Genomic DNA, 24,091 nt, shown 5'->3' on the forward strand with positions numbered 1-24,091 from the left:
GAACCCTTTCAAAGTTTTGGGTACCCTCAGGGGTTCCCAGGCTACACTCTGAGAACCTCTGGGCTAGCTGATAACATTTGAGCTATCATTGAGGCCAGAAGTTCTGAGGCTGCCATTCTTGGACAGTGAGTCAGAGATACAGAGATAAATACGACAGTAGGGGAGAAAATGAGAATGCTAAAAACTGGGAGTTTAGTAGACAGACATATTTGTGGTCAAGTGCTGTTGGGAGAGGGAGGGAAATTGGGAAAAGGTTTTGAGAAGAGGATGCATTTGAATTAGGCTTGAGAAGATGGGTGAGCTTTGGACCAGAGGAGAAGTTGGGGGGAGGGTGCTTATACCAGCAGGGCTTATCACATTAGCAAGGATGAGTTTGGGAGGTAATCAGAGTGTTTGAAAGGAAATTGAGGGAGGTGAGATTGAAAAGCCAGGTTAAGATAAGTTCCAAGAGTTTGAATCCAGGCTGAAGAGCTTGGACTTAATCCAACAGGTGAAAGAAAGTCATTGAGATTTTTTGAGTAACTCATTTAGATTACTAGCTTAATGTATTATGTAGGAGGAATTGAGGGAAAACATGAGATTTGCAATAACAGGTTAGAGACAATAAGATATGCAACTTCACTTTTTATTGAATGCACTTTTTTTTTAGCTTCATCTCTCATCAATTGAAAAAGTGTAATATAGTCAGTTGTACCCAAGTTCCTGCTCTATCCTCGGTGTATGCTCCCCTTTTTAACCTAACTTTTGCTACTGTCTTGAGCACTTTGCACAGCTACTACCCAGTTCCCTGTACAGGGAGATGAATTGAGTGTGAAGATTTATGTCCGAGTTGAATGGAAGGATGCATTTCTCTACCAGCCTCTTTGAGGCTCACGAAGGGTTTCCAGCATCACTCTCCTGAACTGTTAAGTAGAAAGGACGCTGACCTTAGACAAGACCTGTTTGGAGATAGATTTGAGTCCTTGGGAATGTCTTTGGGCCTCAATTTTCTCATCTGTAAAATGGTGACAATAATTTTTACTTGCTTCACTAAGTTGTTAGACAAAAGAGTGATTTGTTGTTAGACAAAAGAGCACTAAAGTTCTCTGTAAATATAGGGTAGTAGGAACCTTAGCTAATGTATAATCCTCTGTATAAACACAGATTCCTGTGTGTAAATGTTACTACTTTCAGGGATTATGACCTTACCATAGTTTAGATGAACCTTCCAGTATCATCTTGTAATTGTATTTAGAAATTATAGTTGTTTGGGTTCAGAATGGCTGAGACTTGGTTGCTATTGAATATTTTCTTCATCTGCCCCAAGTTGGTGCGCAAGAAGCATGTGCTCTCCTGTTTCCGAGATGCTCTCTTGAGACATGCCTCCCTGGTCATGCAGCTTGTGGCTCAGGATCAGAGAATCTGTACCCACTTCATAAGCATGCTTTTCGGTGAGATTAAAAGGGAAATTTGGTATGCATTTTGCATGTATAGCATGTATATTTACTTTGGGGTCTTGGAGAAATGGTCTTGGAAAGATAATTTAGACTTTTTACGATGTAACAGTGTAACTTATTAGCAAATTGTTTTGTCGTAATGATGAAGAAATGGTCCCTTTTCTAAAACACATGATGCATCGTATGGTAACTAGCTTTACTACAGCCAAAAGTTTAGTAAAAGTGTGAATATGAATATGGGAAACGTGTGATCTTTCAGAGTCCACTCTGGTCTTTGAAGAGGATCAGAGCCAGACTAGAGTCTGTTGACCTGGGTGTGACCCTGATTGAAATACTTTCCCTCTCCTGTGCCTGAGATGAATTAAAAGGTCCCTTCTTTTAATATAGTTATGATGTCCTATGGAAAGAGCCCTTTTCAGGGAGGAGGGGAGCTAACTCATATTGGATATTTTTTCTCTGCTAGTGGGTTTTCAGGCTTTTAACTGCCAAGTCAGTCCTTTAAGGGAGAAAGGATGATCCCCAAGGCTAAGGGAAGTCCTAGCAAAACAACTGGCAGGACAGGAATTTTACCCGAGGTCCGTTACAGATTCCAAAGCACTCAGTTTTTATGCTGGGCCACATTTGGTGTTGAGGATAGCATTTATCTGGGACATTGCTTAAAGCTACTTTTAGTCTAGAATTTACAATGTGCCTTTGTGAATTTCTCTTTTAACTACTAACCATTCCCTTCTCTCCTCCCTCTACTCCAAGGGCTGTTATGTAATGTGGAAGATGGAAGTGTAATAGACCTCTGTATTGAAGGTAAGGTGAAACTATGTGTACCTAGCATTTGAAGCTGGGTATATTAGCTGGGTATATTGCAACTCTGGTTATTTGAGACCTTGATGAAATAAATGTTTCATTTTAGAGACAGATCAAGAAAACTCAATTAGTTGTCAATCATTGATTCTGCGTTTTTTTCTCAGGCACCTCCTCTGTGCCAAGTACTGTATCAGACATTGGGGATACGTAGATGGATAAGACATGGTTCCTGCCCTTTAAGAGTTTACAATCTGGAGGAGGGATTGGATAGGAAATAATGAGAGCTGATAAGTACTGTTACAAAGGCAGCACAAACTGTTTTCATTACTTTCACATTGGTTAGTTGGAAGTTGTCTGCACACAGGTGATTGTTAAGGCTGCGGAAGTGTGTCTGTTTACCTATAAAGCACTGAAGGAGTGGGGCACCTGGCTGGCCCAGAAGGGCATGTGACTCTTGATCTTGGGGTGGTGAGTTTGAGCCCTGTGTTGGGTGTAGAGATTACTAAAATAAATAAACTTTAAAAGGCTCAAGGAGAAAGAACACAAGAGCACTGGGATAGGAGGACTCTTGCAGAAAGAGTAAGAATTGTATCAGTGAGGGTGTAGTCAGGCAACAGAAACCACATAAGTTATTTGAACAGGAAAAAACTTTAATATGAAGAATTATTGACTATTTAACTGAAGGCAAAAGAAAACACCGGGTTTTCACAGACGTAGGAATTTCAGAAAGCAGCTTCCACCCTCAGGGCTGAGGAAACAAAATGAGGTTGGAATTATTAAAACATAAGTTTTCTCTGAGGAGAGGATGCTGCTTGGCTGCTGCTGGGTCCATGACCATCCAACCACACGCTTAGCAGCTGTGACAGATCATAAGTAAGCATGATTTGTGTATACCTCTGACCATCTATCAGTCTAGAATGTGGAAAAACAAATGTACCACTTGAAGTTCTGACCACTGGCAGGAATGGGGAGATTTCCCGTCACCATTATGCCACTCTTGAGTGGGGCTATAATCCTAAGGCTGTCCATTGCTGGTTGGTGCCAGCATAATTTGTAAACCTTCGTCAGACCCCAAGAACTTAACTGAGGTGGTAGGCACTAGATAGAGACTGCAGAGCCAGAGAGGGAAGAAGGACTTGCTCCTTCCTCGCTGTTTCCTCTTTGTTGCCTGCCTTCTTCCTGTTTCTGTGACTGTTATCCCAGAATGCTTCTTTACCTTGGAAGTGCCAGAGTCTTCCTGCAGCAGCAGCTGAGTATAGTTTTGTAGCTTATCCCAGACGTGCAGAGCCAGTCTCTTTTTCACTGCTCCTCAAACATACCAGCAGAAGCATCACAAACGATTGTATACAAGGATGAGTTTGGGGTTGAGAGGTAATAGAGGCAATTAAGGCAATTATTGGCACAGGAACTCACCCATAATTCTATTTTCTAGTATATGAAGGAGCAATGGTGAGGCAGGAATAAAGTAGAGATAATATAAAATAATAGTTTTCAACCTTAGCTTCACAATAGACTTACATGGGTAACTTAAAAAACATCCAGATGCTTAGGCTCTTTCTTTAGAGATTATGATTTAATTGATCTAGAGTGGGAGTTGGGCATTAGTATTTTTTTTTTAACTTCCTGGGTGATTCTGATGTGCAGCCAGATTGTGAACTACTGATATAAAACAATGAAGAAGCCAGAAATCCTTTGATTTGGATATGTACACTTAGTTTAATTGGGGAGATAGAAAAGACTATACTGGTAACGCAAGCAAATGACTTTGAGTAGAAGGGCTATGAAAGGTGAGGTGTGGGCCAGAGGTTGTCTTGTGGTTAGTAACACTACTGTGTCTGCTCAGTCCTTATCCAGCTTACAACTCAGCTGAAGTTAGAGCAGACCGTTCATTGCCTGCTGGATGAGTGCCACAAAGAGGTCAGTAAATAGCGGTGGGTTCTTGAGTACCCCTCAGAATCCTCAGATATCAGAGCTGGGCCCACGCCTTTCTGGATCGGTGGGGAGATTGAAATACAGAGAGGGACAGGGACCTGTCTGAGGTCCCTGAGTCAGTGGCAGAGCCAGAGCTAGGGCCTGCCTGGGTCTTCTGATCCTGCCCCAATACTGTTTGTATCTTCCCTCCTTCCCCTTTCCTCTCCCTCTGTGTGGTGAAGTCTCATCTTTCTGACATAATCATCCCATGGCTATTCTCTATATCCCCCTAAGTACAATACAGATTTCTTTGACCAACTTAGCAAGGAAATATATTTACTATGTCTTGGCTTAGTGTTTTTCTTTGGTTTGAATTGTATACAATATTTAATACTGAAGTCATTTGTTTTTGTCAGCATCTAAGGCAAGCACTGAGTGGATATATTTAACCTGCCTTCTTCACAGATAGTCACAGATACCATTCAATAAGGAGCTTTTGCATTGTGTTTAAGACTTAGGAATAATATCAGAATCACTTTTTATTTTATTTTTTTGCAAAAGGGAGACAAATGGGGGCACCTGGGTGGCTCAGTCAGTTAATCAAGTTACTTGATTAACTTGATTCAGTTAATCAAGAGAATCTTGATTTCAGCTCAGGTCATGATCTCAGGTTGAGCCCCCCATCAGGCTCTGTGCTGACAGCATGGAGCCTGCTTGGGAATCTGTCTCCCTCTCTCTCTCTGCCCCTTTCCTACTAGTGCTCTCTGTCTCTGTCTCTCTCTCTCTCTCTCTCTAAATAAATGAATAAATAAACATTAAAAAAAAAGGAAGACAACTGTTCATCTTAACACCAAGAACATTTAATTATGAATTATACTAAATTGTCATACATTATAATTACTCTGCATATGATTAATATATCAGATTGAATTTATCATCATATATGTCAATACTTATTAAGATGATTCCACTTAACCCTTTTGAGCACTTTCTATATGCTGGGCACTGTGTTAGGTGGTTTATGTGCAGTATCTCATTAAGTCCTCCTAACAACCCTACGAAATTGATACTATTATTATTTCCTACCAGAGGAGTTAAGAGTCTTACTTAAAGTGCTATAGCTGGTCAGTAGAAATGGTGAAATATATACTGTTGACTCTACTTGTAAGCCATCAAGCATAGGGTCTGATGAATAGAAGGCTCAGTAATGGCCATGGTAATGATAATAATAGTAATACTTTTTTTTTTTTTTTTTTTGCACTAAGCCAGAATTCTGTCTTTATGATGTTCCCAACTTTCACTCTCCCAGTTTCTGGCTCTATAGAAGACAAAATATGCTAATGTTAATCCAGTTTAACAGTCATGTACTGAGCTAGGTACTGAGTACTCTGAGAGGAATCTGACTCAGTCCCTTTCCTCAAGGTCTTCCCAGTCCAATAGGGGAGATAGATACTTAGTTAAAGAAGCTGATTACTGGTTGTGGTGAGAGACACATACAATACAGGCTTTGTGTAAATAGGGCAAGATAAATTTTTTTGGGAGATCTGTCCTGGTCCTAATTCATACAGCGGAGTGTGTTCATTTTCTATAGCTGTGTAACATGCCCTCCATGCGAGACAGCCTGGCTACCCTGACCCTTCTCGGCAAGTTGGTGGATGCTATCCCTCCCCTGGCAGACAAGCTTGTAATGGAGCACAGTGAGTAACCTCTGGGGAAGAGATGCTACTACCCTTTTACCAGCTTTGATCACACTTTATATCACCATCTGGGTGGTCCACTCACTATACACACCTGGGAAGTTGTTACTTTCCTATTCTAGGCTTTCAGTTTCCCATCTGCAAAATGTACTCTATGTTGGCCAAGTTGAAAAAATTCTTGACCCTGGTCTTGAGTTATTTCACAAATTAAGTATCTACTTAATTAAGTTATGTTAACACAAATTAAGTATCTACTTATGGACCTTCCTTTGGATGGAAGGAGGAATTAATTCTGGAATACAGAGTGCTTTTTTCTATCAATAAAATGCAAATAAATATCTCATAGAGGATTTACTCCAGGGTTAATCACTTCTTTAAACCTTGGTTTTCTCTTTTGATTAAGGGTCCAGAAATTGTTTGTTATGGGAGATTATAAAGGATTACCACTATTACTACCCTACGGGGCACAATAGTTTGGAGTTTCATATAGCAGCTGACATTGTGAGGTTTCCCTGGCCCCTTGGTTGTTTTCTGGACAGGTAATCTGATGGAACATCTGTTGAGGGGTTTAGTATACCCCAATGAGGGGGTGCGAGCTTCTGTCTGTTACCTCTATGGGAAGCTGTACTCTTCACCAGTGGCTGCTGAGGTGCTTTCAGGCCATTTCCGGGAGAAGCTGTGTCCTCTCTTCCTTTCCACCCTGGATGGTGCCCAGACAAAGGAGCTACAGATCAACTGTTTGGGTAAGATATAGGACTGGAGAGAAAAGAGAGAATGCTTTTGATGTTTTGCTTGAGGACCTGAGATATTGGCTCTCTAGTGGTAGGGAAGTTTGCCTCTTTGAAAAGGGTAGAAGCCATGGGTTTAGGACAGAAGACGGACAGGCTGGGGGTGCCTGGGTGACTCAGTCGGTTGAGGGCCCAGCTCTTAATTTTGGCTCAGGTCATAATCTCAGGGTCTCAGTGGGATTGAGCCCTGTATTGGGCTCCGTGCTGAGTATGGAGACTGCTCAAGATTTTCTCTCTCTCTCCCTCTGTCCCTTTACCCCTCACTCGTGTGCACGCACGCATTTTCTCTCTCTCTCTCTCTCTCTCTCTCTCTCTCTCAAAAAAAATCTTGAAAAAGAAAAGATGCACAGACTATGATAGATGCCTATCTAAGACCCTTGCCTTTGGGGGCACCTGGGTGACTCAGGATGTTAAGCATTCGACTCTTGATTTCAGCTAAGGTCATGATCTCATGGTTCATGGGTACGAGTGCTGAGTCTTCAGTGACTCTTCACTGACAACATGGAGCCTGCTTGGGATTCTCTGTCTCCATTTCTCTCTGCCCCTCCCCCACTTGTGCGTACTCTCTTTTAAAAAATTAAAAATAAAAAAAGAACCTTGCTTTTGCAAGGAGAAGAAGAAAGTGGGACAACAATTTTTCTGCCTCTGGTTTTTATTGCCTGCTCTGGTGTATCCTGTTTTTGCTGCCAAGTTAATCTTCACACTGCATAGCTTGCGTTTCCTGTTTCCTATTTGAAAAATCATCTATGGCTCCCTCTGGCCTCCAGGTGATGTGCAGGTTTCCTACTTGTTATTTGAGGCTCCTTAGGAGCCCCTGTGTACCCTTTCAGCCTCTTCTTCTGCTGTTTCCTTATGTAGGTACACAAGACCCTTGAAATGCTTCCGACTAAAGAGATTTAACATTTTTGAAAAAATTTATTTCATTTATTTTGAGAGAGAGAGAGACTGAGAGAACAGTCAGGGCAGGGGCAGAGAGAGACAGGGAGAGAGAGAATACCAAATAGGCTCTGCGCTGTCAGCACAGAGCCCAATGTGGGGCTCGAACCTATACACTGTGAAATGATGACCTGAGCTGAAATCAAGATTCGGATGCTTAACCAACCAAGCCACCTAGGTGCCCCTCACATTTTTTTAAAGTAAGCTCCACACCCAGCATGGAGCCCAACATGGGGCTTAAACTCACGACCTGAGATCAAGACCTGAGCTGAGATCAAGAGTTAGATGCCTAACTGACTGAGCCACCCAGGTGCCCCAGGAGCTTTCACATTTTGAACAGAGGTACTATGATTGGTAACTGGGTGAGGGCCTATTCCAAAGCAGGAGCTACAGGGAAAAGCATTGTCTATGGGTGACAACAGTTTCTTTTCACAGTTTGGGCCAAGAGCTCTGTTATAAACAGTCTGGCCATACATAGTGAGTGTTCATTTTGGGCCAGGCCCTGTGTCAGGCTCTGGGGTCATAAAGGTGATCAAACCCAAGCTCTATTCTGAGGGAGCTCATAGTCTAGTGTGGAAGAAGGATGTGGACAATTAAAGATTAGTGTGATAAGTTTGTCCCAGAGGTTGCATACAAGAGCATGGGATTCTATTTAATATAATGTTAGAGGTCCTTGCCATAACAATGAGGCAAGAAAAAGAAATAAAAGACATTAAAATTAGGAAGGAAGAAGTAAAATGGTCTCTGCAAATGCTATCATCTTATATATAGAAAACCCTAAAAACTTCACCAAAAAACTGTTAAACCTAACAAATGAATTTAGTAAAGTTGCAGGATATAAAATCAGTTGTTTTTCTATACACTAACAGTGAATTATCTGAAAAATAAATTAAAACAATCCCATTTATAATAGCATTAAAAATAACAAAATACTTATTGAGGAGGGCACCTTTTGGGATGAGCACTGGGTATTGTATGGAAACCAATTTGACAATAAATTTCATATATTAAAAAAAAAAACAAAATACTTAGGAATGTCTGTGGTGACATGATGAAATTTCTAGAGGATGTCTGAGGGGCTACCTTAGGCATACTCTGGTGCCTATACTTCTCTCGCCTCACCTCCCAACCCTTTTGTTTTCTAGGTTGGCTGAGGCAGCTGCTGAAGTACGATCTCTTTGTGTCTGTAATCATGAATGAATCTTCACTGGCGGAAAGTACGGAGGGTGTTGAGGGGCCACCAGGAAAGACCTCACTGCCTTTGGTGCTCAAAAAGGTGCTTGTCTTGTGATTTCTGGTCTCTAGGTTCAATAACAAGGGAACTGGTATGGCTCCTGGGCCTTGTATCACTCCTATCTAAGATTTCTAAGGTGTTTCTTACTGGCTCAAACAATATGCTGTTAGAGTACTCAAAGTACAGTTGACCCTTGAACAACATGGGAGCTAGGGGCCCTGATTTCCCCTGCAGTTGAAAATTCACATAGAACTTTTGAGTCCCCCCCAAATTTAACTATTAATAGTCTGTTGACCAGAACCCTTACCAATAACATAACCAGTCGATTAACACATATTCTGTATGTTATATGTATTATATTCTGTATTCTTAAAATAAAATAAGCTAGAGAAAGGAAAATGTTATTAAGAAATTCATAAGGAGGTGGCAGAAAGCCTCTCCTTTGCTCTCCCTTGTGGTATATTTAATAAACTTCTATCTCCTTTGGAAAAAAAATTCCTAAGGAGGAGAAAATATTTGGAGTACTGTACTGTATTTATCGAAAAAAATCTGCATGTAAGTGGACCCGTGCAGTTCAAACCCACGTTGTTCAAGGTTCAACTGTAGGTTTTATTTCAGTTGTGAATATTTATATACACACCTCCCCCTTAACATCTCGGCTGGCTGATAATGGAGAATATATGCAGCAACAGAAAGTAAGCTATCTCAGGTGTTTTAGTGATAAAACTCAAGCTTCTTAGCTTGGTACCTAGAGTCCTCTTTCTCTGGATCCTCCTTATCCCTTTAGCCTTATTAACCTATCTCTTCCACCCCACAATCCAGTGCTCCAGCCATATGTAATTTCTCCCTGGCCCTGCATATGCTAGGACATTCTGTCTTTGTGCCTGTGCATCTGCACTTCTCCTTTGCCTTTAAAGACTTTCCCCTCTCCTTTGTCTGTTGATCCTTCAAGGCCTATAGGGTTCCTTTGTCTTCTTGGCTCCTTTAGGCAGAATGTGCCCTGTGTCATGGCTTCACTATATTGTGGTTGATCTACTGGGAGCTTCTTTAGGGCAGGACCTGAGTCTGGCTGTATCCCTGCAGTGCTCAGCACAGTGCTTGGCAGAGCTACTTGCCCTCATCTGATAGTGGGGATATCATTGATTGACTAGACTGTAGGACTCCTTCTGCAGGAAAGAGGAGGGGCCCTGGTCAGAAGTGGAAAATGGACAGTTGGGGATAGAAAAGGCGGGTATTAAAAAGCCAGGGTAAACTGCTCCTCCTTATTTCCCTGGGATGCATCTAGAAAGGTCCATGCAAGGCCCGTGAACTCTGAAGAGCAAGTTCTGTGTCTCTGAATCAGAAAATCTCAGATTGGGTTCTTTTCTGTGTTCATTTTTTTGCTGCCATCCTGAAGTCCATGGTAACATCTGGTTAGAACATTTGATCCCAGGCTCAGCAGGACACAAGGTCTGTGTCCTCACAGTGCACCAAGGCAGCATAATGGTGGCAGGGACAGAGATTAGACAACACTTCCCTAGGGAGAGAGATAGGAATCTTGACTTAGGGGCCCTGGCCTCCACTCGTATGTGGAGACTGTTCTTCTCTTGGCAACTTTGAATTATCAGTGTGTTATTTTACTACAGCAGCCAGCAAGGTTGGAACTAGGGAGAGATGAGTGAGATATTTGCCTTAGATGTAAAATAAGGGGGTGCTAAAAACCTCAGCAATCAGGATAGTGTTTTAATGCAATGTGTGTGTGTGTGTGTGTATTTTATTTTTTTAATTCTTTTTTATTCTTTTTTATTTTTTTAATTAATTAATTATTTATTTATTTTATTTTTTTATTTTTGTGTGTGTGTGTATATTTTAAATCTGAGAGAGTGTGAGCCCATGAGCAGGGGAGAGGGGCAGAAAAAGAGAAAATCTTAAGCAGGCTCTGTGCTCAGTGCAGAGCCCAATGTGTGGCTTAATCCCATGACCCTGGGATCATGACCTGAGCTGAAATCAGGAGTTGGATGCTCAACCGACTGAGCCACCCAGGCTCAATTTTGTATATATTTATATATTTAAAAAAAAAAATATATATATATAGGGTTGCCTGGGTGGCTCAGTCGGTTGAGTGTCCGACTTTGGCTCAGGTCATGATCTCTCAGTTTGTGAGTTTGAGCCCCGCATCAGGCTCTGTGCTGACAGCTCGGAGCCTGGAGCCTGCTTCGGATTCTGTGTCTTGCTCTTTCTCTGCCCCTCCTCTGCTCATGCTCTGTCTCTCTCTGTGTCTCAATAATAAACAAACATTAAAAAAATTTTTTTAAATATATATATAATTAAAATTTTTTTAATGTTTATTCATTTTTGAGAGAAGAGACAGAGAGCATTGAGTGGGAGAGAGGCAGACACAGAGAGAGACACAGAACTCAATGCAGGCTCCAGGCTTCTCGCTGTCAGCACAGAGTCCAAAGTGGAGCTAGAACTCACGAATGGCGAGATCATGACCTGAGCTGAAGTTGGATGCTTAACCTTGACTGAGCCACCCAGGTGCCCTGTATGTATGTGTGTGTGTGTGTATGTGTATGTATATATATATATATATACATTTTTTTTTTTTTTTTTTAATGTATATTTATTTATTTTTTTGAGAGAGAGAACATGAGCAGAGGAGGGGCAGAGAGAGAGGGAGAGAGAGGATCCGAAGCGGGCTCTGCACTGAGAGCAACAAGCCTGATATGGGGCTCAAACTCACAAACCATGAGATCATGATCTGAGCTGAAGTCGGATACTCAACTGACTGAGCCACCCAGGTGCCCCTGCAATATTTTTTTAAAAATCAAAGTTAATGCAAAAAAAAAAAAAAAAGTTAATTCATAGTGAACAAAATACCAAAATTTTAAATAAAGATAAGATCAACATATATCCTTTTATCTCTGTTCTGGCATATTTGTCAGAGTCTAATGCTATTCCTTCCTGATTTTGGCTGGTAATCAACTTATTCCCCCTTAATTCAGATCCCTAGGAATATATTGTCAATGTTTGTGTCTCTTCTGTTGCAATGTTGATCCATTCATTTAGTCAAATATATACTGAGCACTAATATGAGGTGTTAGTTACTGTGTTAGGCACTGGGAATATCATGGTATGTAAACAGACAAGTTCCTTGCCTTTACATGGTCTCCTGGGGAAGGCAGATAATAAACAAGCAAATGAACAAGCAAAGTATTCTAGTTTTGCTATAAAGGAAACAAAGAGGAGATGAGATAGTAGTGAGGAAGGCCAGCTACAGGTTGAGTGGTAGGCAGGGCCTCTCTGAAGGGTTGACACTTGAGCTGATGCTTGAAGATTTAAAGTCAGCCAGTGATCAATTATACCTCAATGAGGCTGAAAATAAGTAAAGTAAGTAAGTAAGCTAGTGATATGAAGAGTGGGGAGAAAAGTATGTCAGGCAGAGGGAACAGCAAATAAAGGCTAGAGGAAGAGAGATGCCCGATGTGTTCTAGGAGCAGATGGAGGCCAATGGGATGGATGGTGGGTGGAATGTGATGTGGCCCAAGATGAATTTACACTTGATCTTAGCCAAAAGGCCAAGAAGTGATAGCCTAAGATGAGTCTAGAGATTAAACAGGAAAAATCATGCTAGTCCTGATGGGTCACGGTAAATAATTAAGATCTTTTTAAAGACAGATGTTCATAATTAATTTTGTTTATGATGAAAAATAGGTTTGGAGTGTTTTCTTTCTCAACACAATAAGGAGCATGCACTTTAAGCCAAGAATTGTTGTTTTTGCTTAGCAGTTAAATACCATTTTTCTTTTTTTTTTAAATTATTTATTTTTTAATGTTTTTTACCTTTGAGAGAGAGAGAGAGAGAGAGCGAGAGAGAGCGAGCATGAATGGGGAAGGGGCAGAGAGAGACACACACACACACACACACATAGAACCTGAAGCAGGCTCCAGGCTCTGAGCTGTCAGCTTTGAGATCATGACCTGAGCCGAAGTTGGACGCCTAACTGACTGAACTCCTAATATCATTAGGAACTCCCAGGTGCTCCTGAATATCATTTTTTTTAAGATAAGTTTTTTTTGTTTTTTTTTTTTTGTTTTTTTGTTTTTTTTTACATTTTAACAGCTCTGAAATTGGGAGACGTTTTACCATCTGTGTTGTGTTATAGCTTAATAATAGCTCTTTTAGTGGTATATAAAATAATGGTTTACCTTACATCAGTAGCATTTTAAGATACATGTCATTTCCTATATAAAATAGAAGATAAGGATTAATGCTGTATAGAAACCCCTTTGCATACTAATAGAAAGGCTGATCATGTGTCCATATTCAAGCCTGACATAACTGAGATGGGTTTAAGCTTGCAGTCCTCAGATGCCTCTCTACCAGATATGAATGTGACTTGGTCGTTTTCCTTTGCAACTCTAAAACCAGGCACACCCTCCTTTGTGGCTCATGATATATGTTCTACTCATCATTTTCCCCTAGAATTCCAGTTTCTCCTACACTTAAAATCTGGGAGCACCTGGCTGGCTTAGTCAGAGGAGCATGTGATCTTGATCTCGGGGTCTTGAGTTTGAGCCCCAGGTGGCGTATAGAGACTACTTAATACATAAAACTTAAAAGAAATATGTAGTTGCAATTAACCCTTTCCTTGATTTCTGAAAGTGCTATAGGACTTCTGATAGCTATGGTGTCCAGTAGGAGTTTGGAAATTCATTGAAATGTTTTGAGTAGTGGAATAATCTGATCTAAAATTTGATGGAGGAGGCATCTCTGTTGTAGGAGGATGCCTAAATTTGGATGTGGCTGACATAAGTTTCTGCCTTACCTTTTCCACTTACTAGCTATGTGGCCTGGAATAAGTGACTTAACCTCCATGAGCTTTAATTCCTTCCTCTGTGTGTTGAGAGTCTCCAAGACCACCCCCAGGTTCAATGATTCACTAGGAGGGCTCACAGGATTCAGTAAATAGTCATACTCATGCCTCTTATTTATTACAATGAAAGAATACAAAGCAAAATTGGCAAAGAGAAAAGCTGTGTGGGGTGAAATCTGGGGGACAACCAGGCACAAGCTTTTAAGAGTCCTCTCTCAGTGGAGTCAGACAAAGATGCACTTTATTCCTTCAGCAATCAACTGTGGCAACACATGTGATTTGTTGCCTGGCAGAGAAGCTTATTAGAGTCTCAGTGCCCAAGATTTTTATCGTGGGCAGACTGATCGTGTAGGCATCCTCTGCCTAGTACAACCAAAGTTGTACAGACTCCCAGGAGGAAAAGCAGGTATTCAGCATAAACTACATTGTTTGTACAAATAGTTTAGTCACAGAGAGTCAATATTAACGGTTCAGGGAGTGGTGGGAGCCCTCCTAAAATCCAACTTCCCAAACCCAGTCAGTGTTCAACCTTATAGACAGGCCTTTCTAAGGATAACAGTCTCAGGCCTGCTATGTTGGTTCCTTTCAGCACACCCTGTAGAGTGAGGCTCATAGTAGAACTTTCCCCTGGTATGTTTCAGGCTTGTTGCAAGCATCAAAACCAGATGAGGGCTGTGAAAGTACTTCTGTTAATGAAGGCCCAAACCCTTCCTGGTGACAGTTTTAGTGTTCTTTGAGTGCCATTGTGTTCTTTTGTTCTGTTTCTCACCTACTGTTGTTCAGGCAGACTCCTTTCCATAATCTAGAATTGCTCTCCCTGAGTACCATCCTTGTGCCTGATGCCATCTAGTGCAGGAGGGATTCAGAGAGGAATTGGGCTCTTGCCCTGTGGCACTCAGGCTGCTACCCTCTACCTGTCAGTGGTGTGACTGCAGCACTTTTTGCTGCCTGTTTCTCCAGCTTCTCCTCTCTAGAGATGAGACTCTGCAGGTGGCCAGTGCCCACTGTATAACTGCGGTGCTGGTCCACTCTCCAACGAAGCATGCCCCAGCCTTCATCCATGCCGACATCCCAGGTAGGGAGCTCCATCTAATCTCCTCTGAGGGCCCTCGGGTTCTGACTGGAGACCCTTGAGTCACACAGCGGTAGCTGTGCTATTGGGGTTCTTTGATAATACATTGTGGAGGGATGGGCTGGTGGCAGGCTCAGTTGTACAGGACAGACTCTAGGAAGTAGGCCTCATAAAGTGAATCCTCTTGCTACGGACCTCTTAGATGACCTTGAGCAATTTGTTACTGATCTTTGTCATTTATTTGACCATCTAGGAAAAAGCACCTAGTGTGAGGTGGTGGAAAGACCTGTGGACAGGAAGGCAAAGGGAACTAATGTTTCTTGAGGGCTTGTCATGACCAGGAAATATGCCCTGAGGTGCACTGTAAGTGCTGCCACGTTCAGGTTCTCATCTTTGCTGTTTTATGGATAAGGAAATTGAGGATCAGAGAAGGGAAATGACTGGTGTAAATTTATAAGGCTAGTCACTGACAGAGAAGGGATATGAAATCAAGCCTCTCTGGCTTTAAAAACTTTTCTCTGCATCCTGCTATTACCCATCCTGAATTCCAGTCCCACCTCTACCACTAACAGTACCTCTCTCTGGGTCTCAGTTACCTCATCTTTTAAAAAGATGAGGTTAGATCCTAACCCTGAGGTTATTTTCCAGGCTTATCTGTGAATTCATGATCATGTCTCATGGAGAGGGTGTGTAAAGAGATGAAGTAATAGGTGTGAGATGCTGAACGAATCCATGGCCCTAGCTTTAGTTAATGGATCGTGATCACGCAACGGTCATCCATTGTTTTCTCCCCTCTTCCGGCCAGAGTTTCTCTTTGAGCACCTTTCCTCTTCCAGCGAAGTGCTCGTCTGGTTCAGCTATAACTGCTTGATACTTCTGGCGGAAGAGCCCCTCTTCTTTTCCAAGTGCCACACGGTGTATGGTGAGTGATGGGAGTCCTCCACGAGCTCTGGGTAGGGTGGTCAGCACTTTGAAGTTGGGTAGTAGTGAAAATGATGGGGGGCTAGCCTATACCTTGGAGGGATGGCTGGGTCTGGTCATCTCTATTAGCCCAAACTCATTACCAGATTCCATACGGAAGCAATGATATCCAGACAGTTCCCCTCACGGATTGACAGAAGTATCTATGTTTGGCGAGAAAAAGGCACTCCTATTAGCTGCTGAATGAATTCCAATTGTACCTTAAGAACAACTTTACTCAGCCTTGGATTCAGTCCTTTTCTGTCCATCTAGTTAATCCCTAAGTTTTGCTGATTCAGCCTTTCAAGTTTTCTTGAAACTGTCCCTTCCTTTTCCTTCTTGATGATACCTTCTTTGTCAGGGACTTTTTTTTTTTTTTTTTTAATGTGTATTTATTTTTGAGAGACAGAGAGACAGAGAACAAGTTGGGGAGGGGCAGAGAGAGAGGGAGATACAGAATCCGAAGCAGGCTCCAGGCTCTGAGCTGTCAGCACAGAGCCCGACCTGGGACTCGAACCTGTGAAATGTGAAATTATGACCTGAGTGGAAGTTAGACACTTAACCAACTGAGCCACCCAGGTGCCCCTTGTCTGGGACTTTTTATATCCTGTCTGGATTTTTAGGCAGGGCACATTCAGTCATTCATTTTATATTCTGTGTTCCTGTTCTATTCCAGGCACCAGGCTAGGACCTAGAGATTTAGGGATACATATAATGTGGTCCCTGTCCTCTGGAAGGGGAGAGAGATATAAACAAGCTGATTAGGGCTCTGCTAGAGGAAAATACAGGGGATATGGGAGCTCAGTGGAGGCCTACAGCTCTGCCTGAGGCCCACAGCTCTGACTTGACTTTTGAGAAAGAATAGGAGTGTGTCTAGTAGAAAAGGCACAACTTGGTCAGTAGACGTTCACTGAATACCTCGAGTACCAGGGCCTGTGCTATGGCTTGTGTTGGGTTTCAGGGAGACAGAGATGAATCAGATAAGGGCCTGCCCTCAAAGATCTCACAGTCCCATCCCATTAGTTCAACCTTGTCAGGGCCTCTCCATGAGGGGTCACCAGCAAAAATGTGCTACCCAGAACCTCTTACTTCTCCTGGGCAGGCATTGAAGAAACTACCAACTACTGATCCTTGGCCTCTGCCATGTCATTTTGAAATAGGGATTGAGTCAGTGGTGAGGAGCCTACAGGGAAGCCTGCGGATGAACAACACAGAGCTACATAAGGAGGGCCTGCTGCTTTTTGCTGAGATCCTCACTCGGTGAGCAAAGTGGTGTGAAATTGACCTGTAGGAGCCAGACTGGAGAAGGAAAGAAGGTGGAGTCAGTGATAGGCATTCACTTACTCGTTGCTCATTTACCATTTCTTAGGCAGCCAGAGGAGATCAAACTGTTCACAAACTCAACCATGTGTAGAGATGCTGGCCGTGCCCTCCAAGAGGCAGTAAATAGCCCTGTGCTGGAAGTGGCTGCTGAGGCAGTGAAGGCCATTTCTGCCTTTCTGAGGTGAGAGACCCAGGTGGGCTGAACTTTCTACCTCTGCGTGTCCCGCAGGCCAGGTCAAGTCAGGGAAGCTTCTGGGAGGTACTTGTCCTTTGGGTCAGGGAATCAATCTCCCTTCCTTCCTTCCTTCCTTCTTTCCTTCCTTCCTTCCTTCCTATTTATTTATTTATTTATTTATTTATTTCAATAAAAAATATATATATACATATATATATATTTTTTTTTTCCAGGAATAGACTTTAGTGATTCATCACTTACATTTAACACCCAGTGCTCTTCCCAACCAATGTCCCCCTTAATGCCCCTGATCCCTTTAGCGCTTCCCCCCACCTAACACCCTACCAGCAACCTTCAGTTTGTTCTCTGTATTTAGGAGTCTGTTATGGTTTGTTTCCTCTCTGTTTTTATATTATTTTTACTTCCCTTCCTATATATTCATCTATTATGTATCTTAAATCCCACATATGAGTGAAATCGTATGATATTTATCTTCTTCTGACTGACTTATTTCACTTTGCATAATACACTCTAGTTCCATCCACGTTGTTGCAAATGGCAAGATTTCATTTTTTTTTCATCGCTGAGTAATATTCCATTAAATATATATACCACATCTTTTTTATCCATTCATCAGTTGATGGACATTTGGGCTCTTTCCATACTTTGGCTATTGTTGATAGTGCTGCTATAAACATTGGGGTGCATGTGCCCCTTCGAATCAGCATTTTTGTGTCCTTTGAATAATTATCTAGTAGTGCAGTTGCTGGGTTGTAGGATAGTTCTATTTTTAACTTTTTGAGGAACCTCCATACTTTTTTCCAGTGTGGCTGCACCAGTTTGCATTCCCACAAGCAGTGCAAAAGGGTTCCCCTTTCTCCGCATTCTCGCCAACATCTGTTGTTGCCTGAGTTGTTAATTTTAACCATTCTGACAGGTGTGAGTTGGTATCTCATTGTAGTTTTGATTTGTATTTCCCTGATGATGGATGATGTTGACCATTTTTTCATGTGTCTGTTAGCCTTCTGGATGTCTTCTTTGGAAAAGTATCCATTCATGTCTTTTGCCCATTTCACTAGTTTTTTTTTTTTTTTTTCGGGTGTTGAGTTTGATAAGTTCTTTATCTTATATGTCATTTGCAAATATCTTCTCCCATTCCATCGGTTGCCTTTTAGTTTTGCTCATTGTTTCCTTTGCTGTGCAGAAGCTTTTTATCTTGATGAGGTCCCAATAGTTCACTTTTGCTTTTGTTTCCCTTGCCTCCGGAGACATGTCAAGTAAGAAGTTGCTGTGGCCGAGGTCAGAGGTTGTTGCCTGTTCTGTCCTCTAGGATTTTGATGGCTTTCTGTCTTACGTTTAGGTCTTTCATACATCTTGAGTTTATTTTGTGTATGGTGTAAGAAAGTGGTTCCAGGTTCATTCTTTTGCATGTTGCTGTCCAGTTTCCCAGCACCATTTGCTGAAGAGGCTTTTTTCCTTGGATATTCTTTCCTGCTTTATCAAAGAGTAGTTGGCCATATGTTTGTGGGTCGATTTCTGGGTTCTCTATTCTGTTCCATTGATCTATGTGTTTGTTTTTGTGCCAGTACCATACTGTCTTGATGATTACAGCTTTGTAATATAACTTGAAGTCTGGAATTGTGATGCTTCCTGCTTTGGTTTTCTTTTTCAAGATTGCTTTGGCTATTCGGGGTCTATTCTGGTTCCATACAAATTTTAGGGTTGTTTTTTCTAGCTCTGTGAAGAATGCTGGTGTTATCTTGATAGGGATTGCATTGAATATGTAGATTGCTTTGGGTAGTGTTGACATTTTAACAATATTTGTTCTCCCAATCCATGAGCATGGAATGTTTTTCCATTTTTTTGTGTGTCATCTTCAATTTCTTTAATAAGCTTTCTATAGTTTTTAGTATATATATTTTTCACCTCTTTGGTTAGGTTTATTCCTAGGTATTTTATGGTTTTTGGTGCAAGGGAAATTTTCATGAATTTTTTCTCTCCAGTACGTTATTTACTCTGTTCTCTCTTTCTGGAACTGCCATTCCAATGTTGGGCATTCTGGATGGGTCCTTTAATTTTCTTTGTTTTCTGAAAGCTTTTCTTTTTTTTTTTTCATTATGCACTAGTTTCTGGGAAATTTTATTGACTTTATGTTTCTTGAAATTTTTTTTAATGTTTATTTTTGAAAAAGTGAGAGAAAGCGTGAGTGGGGGAGGAGCAGAGAGAGATGCACACACACAGAATCTGAAGCAGGCTCCAGGCTCTAAGCTGTCAGCCCAGAGCCTGATGCAGGGCTCGAACTCACGAGCTGTGAGATCATGACCTGAGCTGAAGTCAGACACTCAACCGACTGAGCCACCCAGGTGCCCCAGTTGACTTTATCTTTCAGCCCTTCATTTGTGTGTTTTATTTCTGCTTTCATATTTAATTTGGAAGAGTTCTTTCCAATTCTCTGCATTTTTTTAAATTTTAAAAATGTTTATTTATTTATTTTGAGAGAAAGAGAGCACATGAGTGGGGGAGGGTCAGAGAGAGAGGAAGAGAGAGAGAATCCCAAGCAGACTTTGTGCTGTCAGCACAGAGCCTGATGTGGTGTTTGGACCCACAAACCATGAGGTCATGATCTGAGCTGAAATCAAGATCAGATGCTTAACCAACTGAGCCACCCAGGTACCCCTTAATTTTTTTTTAAGTAAGCTCTATGCCCAATGTGGGGTTTGAACTCATGACCCTGAGATCAAGAATCGCATACTCCACTGAGCCAGCCGGACACCCCATCTGCATGTCTTTACATAGCATTTTATTCTATTTATTTCATGGATGTAATTTTTTAAAACTTTTAGTCAAGATTTTTCTCCTACTTCCTTTCTACTAATTGTTATTTTTGCCTAAAATGTTCTTCCCTAAAATCTTTGCATGAGTGGCTTCTTCCCATTATCATTCAGGTCGCATTCAGAGCATCCTTCCCTAACTAATCCATTAGGCTGTTATATAGCACCTATCAAACACTTGATGTTCTTGTTTATTCTTTTGTTTTGTGTCTCTCCTCATTATAATAATAATCTCCAAAAGATCAGGGACCATGTCAGTTTTTTTACTACTATAAGCCTCATTTCTGGAAGATAGTGTATAAATGAAGGATGTCAAAATAGATGGTAAGACTAAGAGATCTTAGGGTCAGGATGGAAATTATAACTTAGAAAGATGCTGGATATCTTGAAAAAAAAGTAATGGAGGAAACTTGAATAAATTCTGTTTCCATGTTTTCCCTTCTAAAACTCTAACAAAGTAATATATTCAAATAGTAAAAAATAAAATATACAGGTATATAATGGAAAAGAACAGTCTCCTGTCCCCACTTCCTAAAGGAAACTAACTTTAATTCATTTTGGTTTTAATTCTGGTGATTATCTCCCTACATCTAAACAATATGCTTATAATGGTGCTACTTTGTCAATTTAGGACATTATTCAATGAATCACCAGTAAGAAAGACCAAGATTTAGTTCATGTTATTTTGTCTTCTCTACATTTCCTTGGCATTTTTGCCAACATAATATTTTATGTTTTCAAACCTTTAAATAGTATACTTAAAACTTGTATTTCGTGTTCCCTCAACTTGAAGAGCTTTCTCTTGACTCCCCACTTGGTTAGCCGAGTATATTAGCATACAACTTTTCATTTCTCCTCTCCTCTCTACCTTCTACTTCTCAATGTCAGCCAGCTGTACCTTTAATTTTACATGGTAAAGGTTAATATTTATAGTCTCTTTGTGACTATATTGAAGTCTTTGTGATTTGACTCTAGGTTGGTTCTAAAAATGGAAGCAAAAAATAACATTTATATTACAATGACTTCAGTCTGTCTCTTTTCCCCCTTTGTCCTTTCCTGGATTTGAATCTCTAAATCTGGGGCATGAATCTCAGTGAGGGTGAGATGAGAAACCAATCGAGTAACAAAGGTACAAAATAAGAGCAGTGTCAATTAGAGGTGTTCATGCAGAACTGGAGGTCTCCCAGGAGGCTAGTGTTATAGGGGACTGGTAGCTCCTTTCAGGCAGGAGGTGGATGATGAGAGAAATTTAGATTTGTGGAAGGACCATGTGGGTGGGGAAGTATAGGGATTACTTAGGGTACAGTAGCTAGTCTAGCTAGCAGGTTGTGTGAAGGGAGTAGTGCGTGAAGAAGCTGGGAAAGCTGAGTAGGTCAGAACTGTGGAGAGTGCTAGGGAGGAGGCGGTTATTAATCCTAAAATGATTTTACTTTTCATGTTAGTTTCCTAGAAGGTTTACTGAGGTGTTCCCTCTGAGGGAGAGTGTGGTTCAGTGGGTCTCTGGGAAGCACAACTGGAAGGAGGAATGAGGAGGGAGAATTGCTGAAAAGAATTTAAAGATGGCGGAACTAGGGATTGACAATCAGTGTAGGGTAGAAGCTTAGAGCTCCTAGAAGTGAAGAAAAAAAGGGAAATCAAGCCTTAACTGTATGCAGTGAACTGAGTGCCTGTTAGAAGGCCCAACAGATAACTGTTAGTGTTCAAAAAAGGGCCACGGCTGAAGGTTAACATAGGTTTCTCCTGAGTTACCGTGCTGGTTTGAATAGCACCCCTCTAAAATTCATGCTCACCCATAACCTCTGAATGTGACCTTATTTGGGAATAGGGCCTTTGATTGAATTAAAATGAGGTCACACAGTACGGGCTCCTAAATCCAAAGACTGGTGCCCTTATAAGGAGAGGGAGATTCGGACATATAGTAACAGTCACACACAGAGGGAAGGTACCCATGTGAAGAAGACATAGAAATGTAACTTCGGCTGTGAGCCAAAGGATGACAAAGATTGCTGGCAACCATCAGCAGCTGAGGGGGCAAGGCAGGATTCTTCCCTGGAGCCCTTAGAGGGAACCGACGCCTTGATTTCGGCCTTCTGGTCCCCAGAACTATGAGAGCACAAGTTTCTGTTGTTTTAAGCCATGTAGTTCGTGGCAATTTGTTACAGCATCCCTAGGCAACAAATGCAGCTACCTTATACCCTGTCAAGTAGTCATTCATTCATTTAACATCTTTTTAAAAATTTATCATCAGTTTATAATGCATCTAGCTCTGTTTAGGTAGCTGGACTCTGGCCTCTTGGAGCTTACAATTAGACTAGTCAATGACTCTTGCCTTCCTGAATCTATGGAATATGAAGGTTCAAATGGACCCTAAGTGTTACTTTCTATATTTATCCCATACTCACAATGATTGAATCTCCAAAAGTAGTTTCTAGTCTTTGCTTATAGTTTCTAAGAATGGGGAGTCACTCCTCCTAGATTTTCCCCTTTACCTCTATAGAGTTTGACTCTTAGAACGTTCTTCCCTATTCTGAAATAAAGTCTGAGGCCTGATAACATTTACCTGTTGATTGTGGTTTTCCTTATCAAGGTAACAGAGCAAATTTGATCTCTCTTCTCCAAGAGAGCTTATCACTAAGTTGAGGACAGTGGCCATATACATCTCTTGATGCGCCTTCAGTTCTAGATAGTACTTCTTCACCAGGAGGTTCTTCTCTGTGAGAAAACCCTGTCTACTTAATAACAACAATAACAGTCATAGCTGCCATTTATAAGGGCTTACTATCTATTAAGCATCATTCTAAGTGCTTTATCTAATTTGATCCTTAAAATAATTTTATGAGGAAAGTACTATGATCTCTCATTTAATAGATGAGAAAACTGAGGGTTAGGGAGGATGAGGAATCTGCACAAAGTCATGCAGCTAGACAAGTGTTGGAACAAGTATTTTTATCAGATCAAATCCTGGACCCATCACACTGCCCCTGCCCCCTTGCCTGAGAACCTGAGGGTATCTTGGACTGCCTTTACCTTACCCTAAGCCTGCCTTTGTCTCTCTGGCTGCAGGAAGGACCACCAGAGTGCTCTCCCTGTGCAGTATAGGGAACTGCGGGCCTTGCTTGAAGCCATGCTGAACCGGTGTGCAGATTTTTCCCAGACTCCACTGAACAGGAGGCCCCTGGTCAGTACACTGCATGCAGCTTGTTCCTTCTGAAGATCATGCTATAATGTGTTTTAAGAAGATAATTGCCTTACCTTTTTTTGACTCTTTGTAGCTTTTTCTCATGCACACATATCTATAATGAGATTTTTTTTTTTTCCTCACTGCAGAGCTTTAAAGCTTAATAATAGCTGCTATCCTCGTTTTTAAAGATTTGGAAACTGAAGCCACAGGATTAAATAATTTTTCTCTAAGGTCCAAAATTAGCAAGTACCTGAATTTGGATAGTAAATCCCAGGGTATTTGTACCCAAACCTACTACACTATACCACTTTGTCTTTTATATCATCCAAGCAGTTATGGTAAATGTGCTCACAAAATTATTTAAGGGTGGATTCACTAGAATCTTAGAAAGAATCTGACTGATATGCAATGTATTGCAGTTATTGGCTTTTAATGGTTCATGGACTGAACATAGCAGAAAGGATACAGTTAATGTGAATGCTGGTTATGTCTTTCAAAATTAACTTTGAAAACTAAGCTTTGCATATGTGATGGGGTGGGAGTTTCATGTGTGTTGGAGCAACTGATATGGGTATTATAGCCAGTTAGACTAATGTCCAACAGCCTGTGACAGCCTATATATATATATATATATATATATATATATATATATATATATATATAGTATATATAATAAATATATACGTATATACATAAAATAGAACAAGAGCCAGTCCTGTGGTTCACAGGGGGACAGATGGTTAATGTTCCCTCTTCTACCATTTTTAAAAGAGCTATTAGGTGACTAGATTTGTGAGGATATAATCAAGATGCCCTGGAAAGTGTTAGGTGTGTGGGAATGCCAGACTCCGGTGTGAGAGGAAGAGGTCTATAGTCCTCTAAGCACAGAT

At 41.2% G+C, this 24,091-nt stretch overlaps 1 protein-coding gene across 2 annotated transcripts in view; it reads left to right on the top strand.

Annotated features, from left to right (window-relative positions):
• Positions 1-24,091, top strand: part of MEI1 (meiotic double-stranded break formation protein 1) — a 78,773-nt gene that overhangs the window by 1,937 nt on the left and 52,745 nt on the right. For both annotated transcript variants that reach the window (XM_019447034.2, XM_019447032.2), the window contains exons 2-12: positions 1,307-1,430; positions 2,187-2,237; positions 4,081-4,154; positions 5,740-5,845; positions 6,385-6,588; positions 8,715-8,845; positions 14,620-14,734; positions 15,537-15,653; positions 16,852-16,951; positions 17,061-17,195; positions 23,084-23,198. In XM_019447034.2, the coding sequence (XP_019302579.2) occupies positions 1,307-1,430; positions 2,187-2,237; positions 4,081-4,154; positions 5,740-5,845; positions 6,385-6,588; positions 8,715-8,845; positions 14,620-14,734; positions 15,537-15,653; positions 16,852-16,951; positions 17,061-17,195; positions 23,084-23,198 (1,272 nt within the window). The remainder of the gene's footprint in view (positions 1-1,306; positions 1,431-2,186; positions 2,238-4,080; positions 4,155-5,739; positions 5,846-6,384; positions 6,589-8,714; positions 8,846-14,619; positions 14,735-15,536; positions 15,654-16,851; positions 16,952-17,060; positions 17,196-23,083; positions 23,199-24,091) is intronic.

The sequence above is a fragment of the Panthera pardus genome, unplaced genomic scaffold, assembly GCF_024362965.1.
Source record: "Panthera pardus isolate Hobbes unplaced genomic scaffold, ASM2436296v1 HiC_scaffold_6, whole genome shotgun sequence".
Taxonomy (NCBI): domain Eukaryota; kingdom Metazoa; phylum Chordata; class Mammalia; order Carnivora; family Felidae; genus Panthera; species Panthera pardus.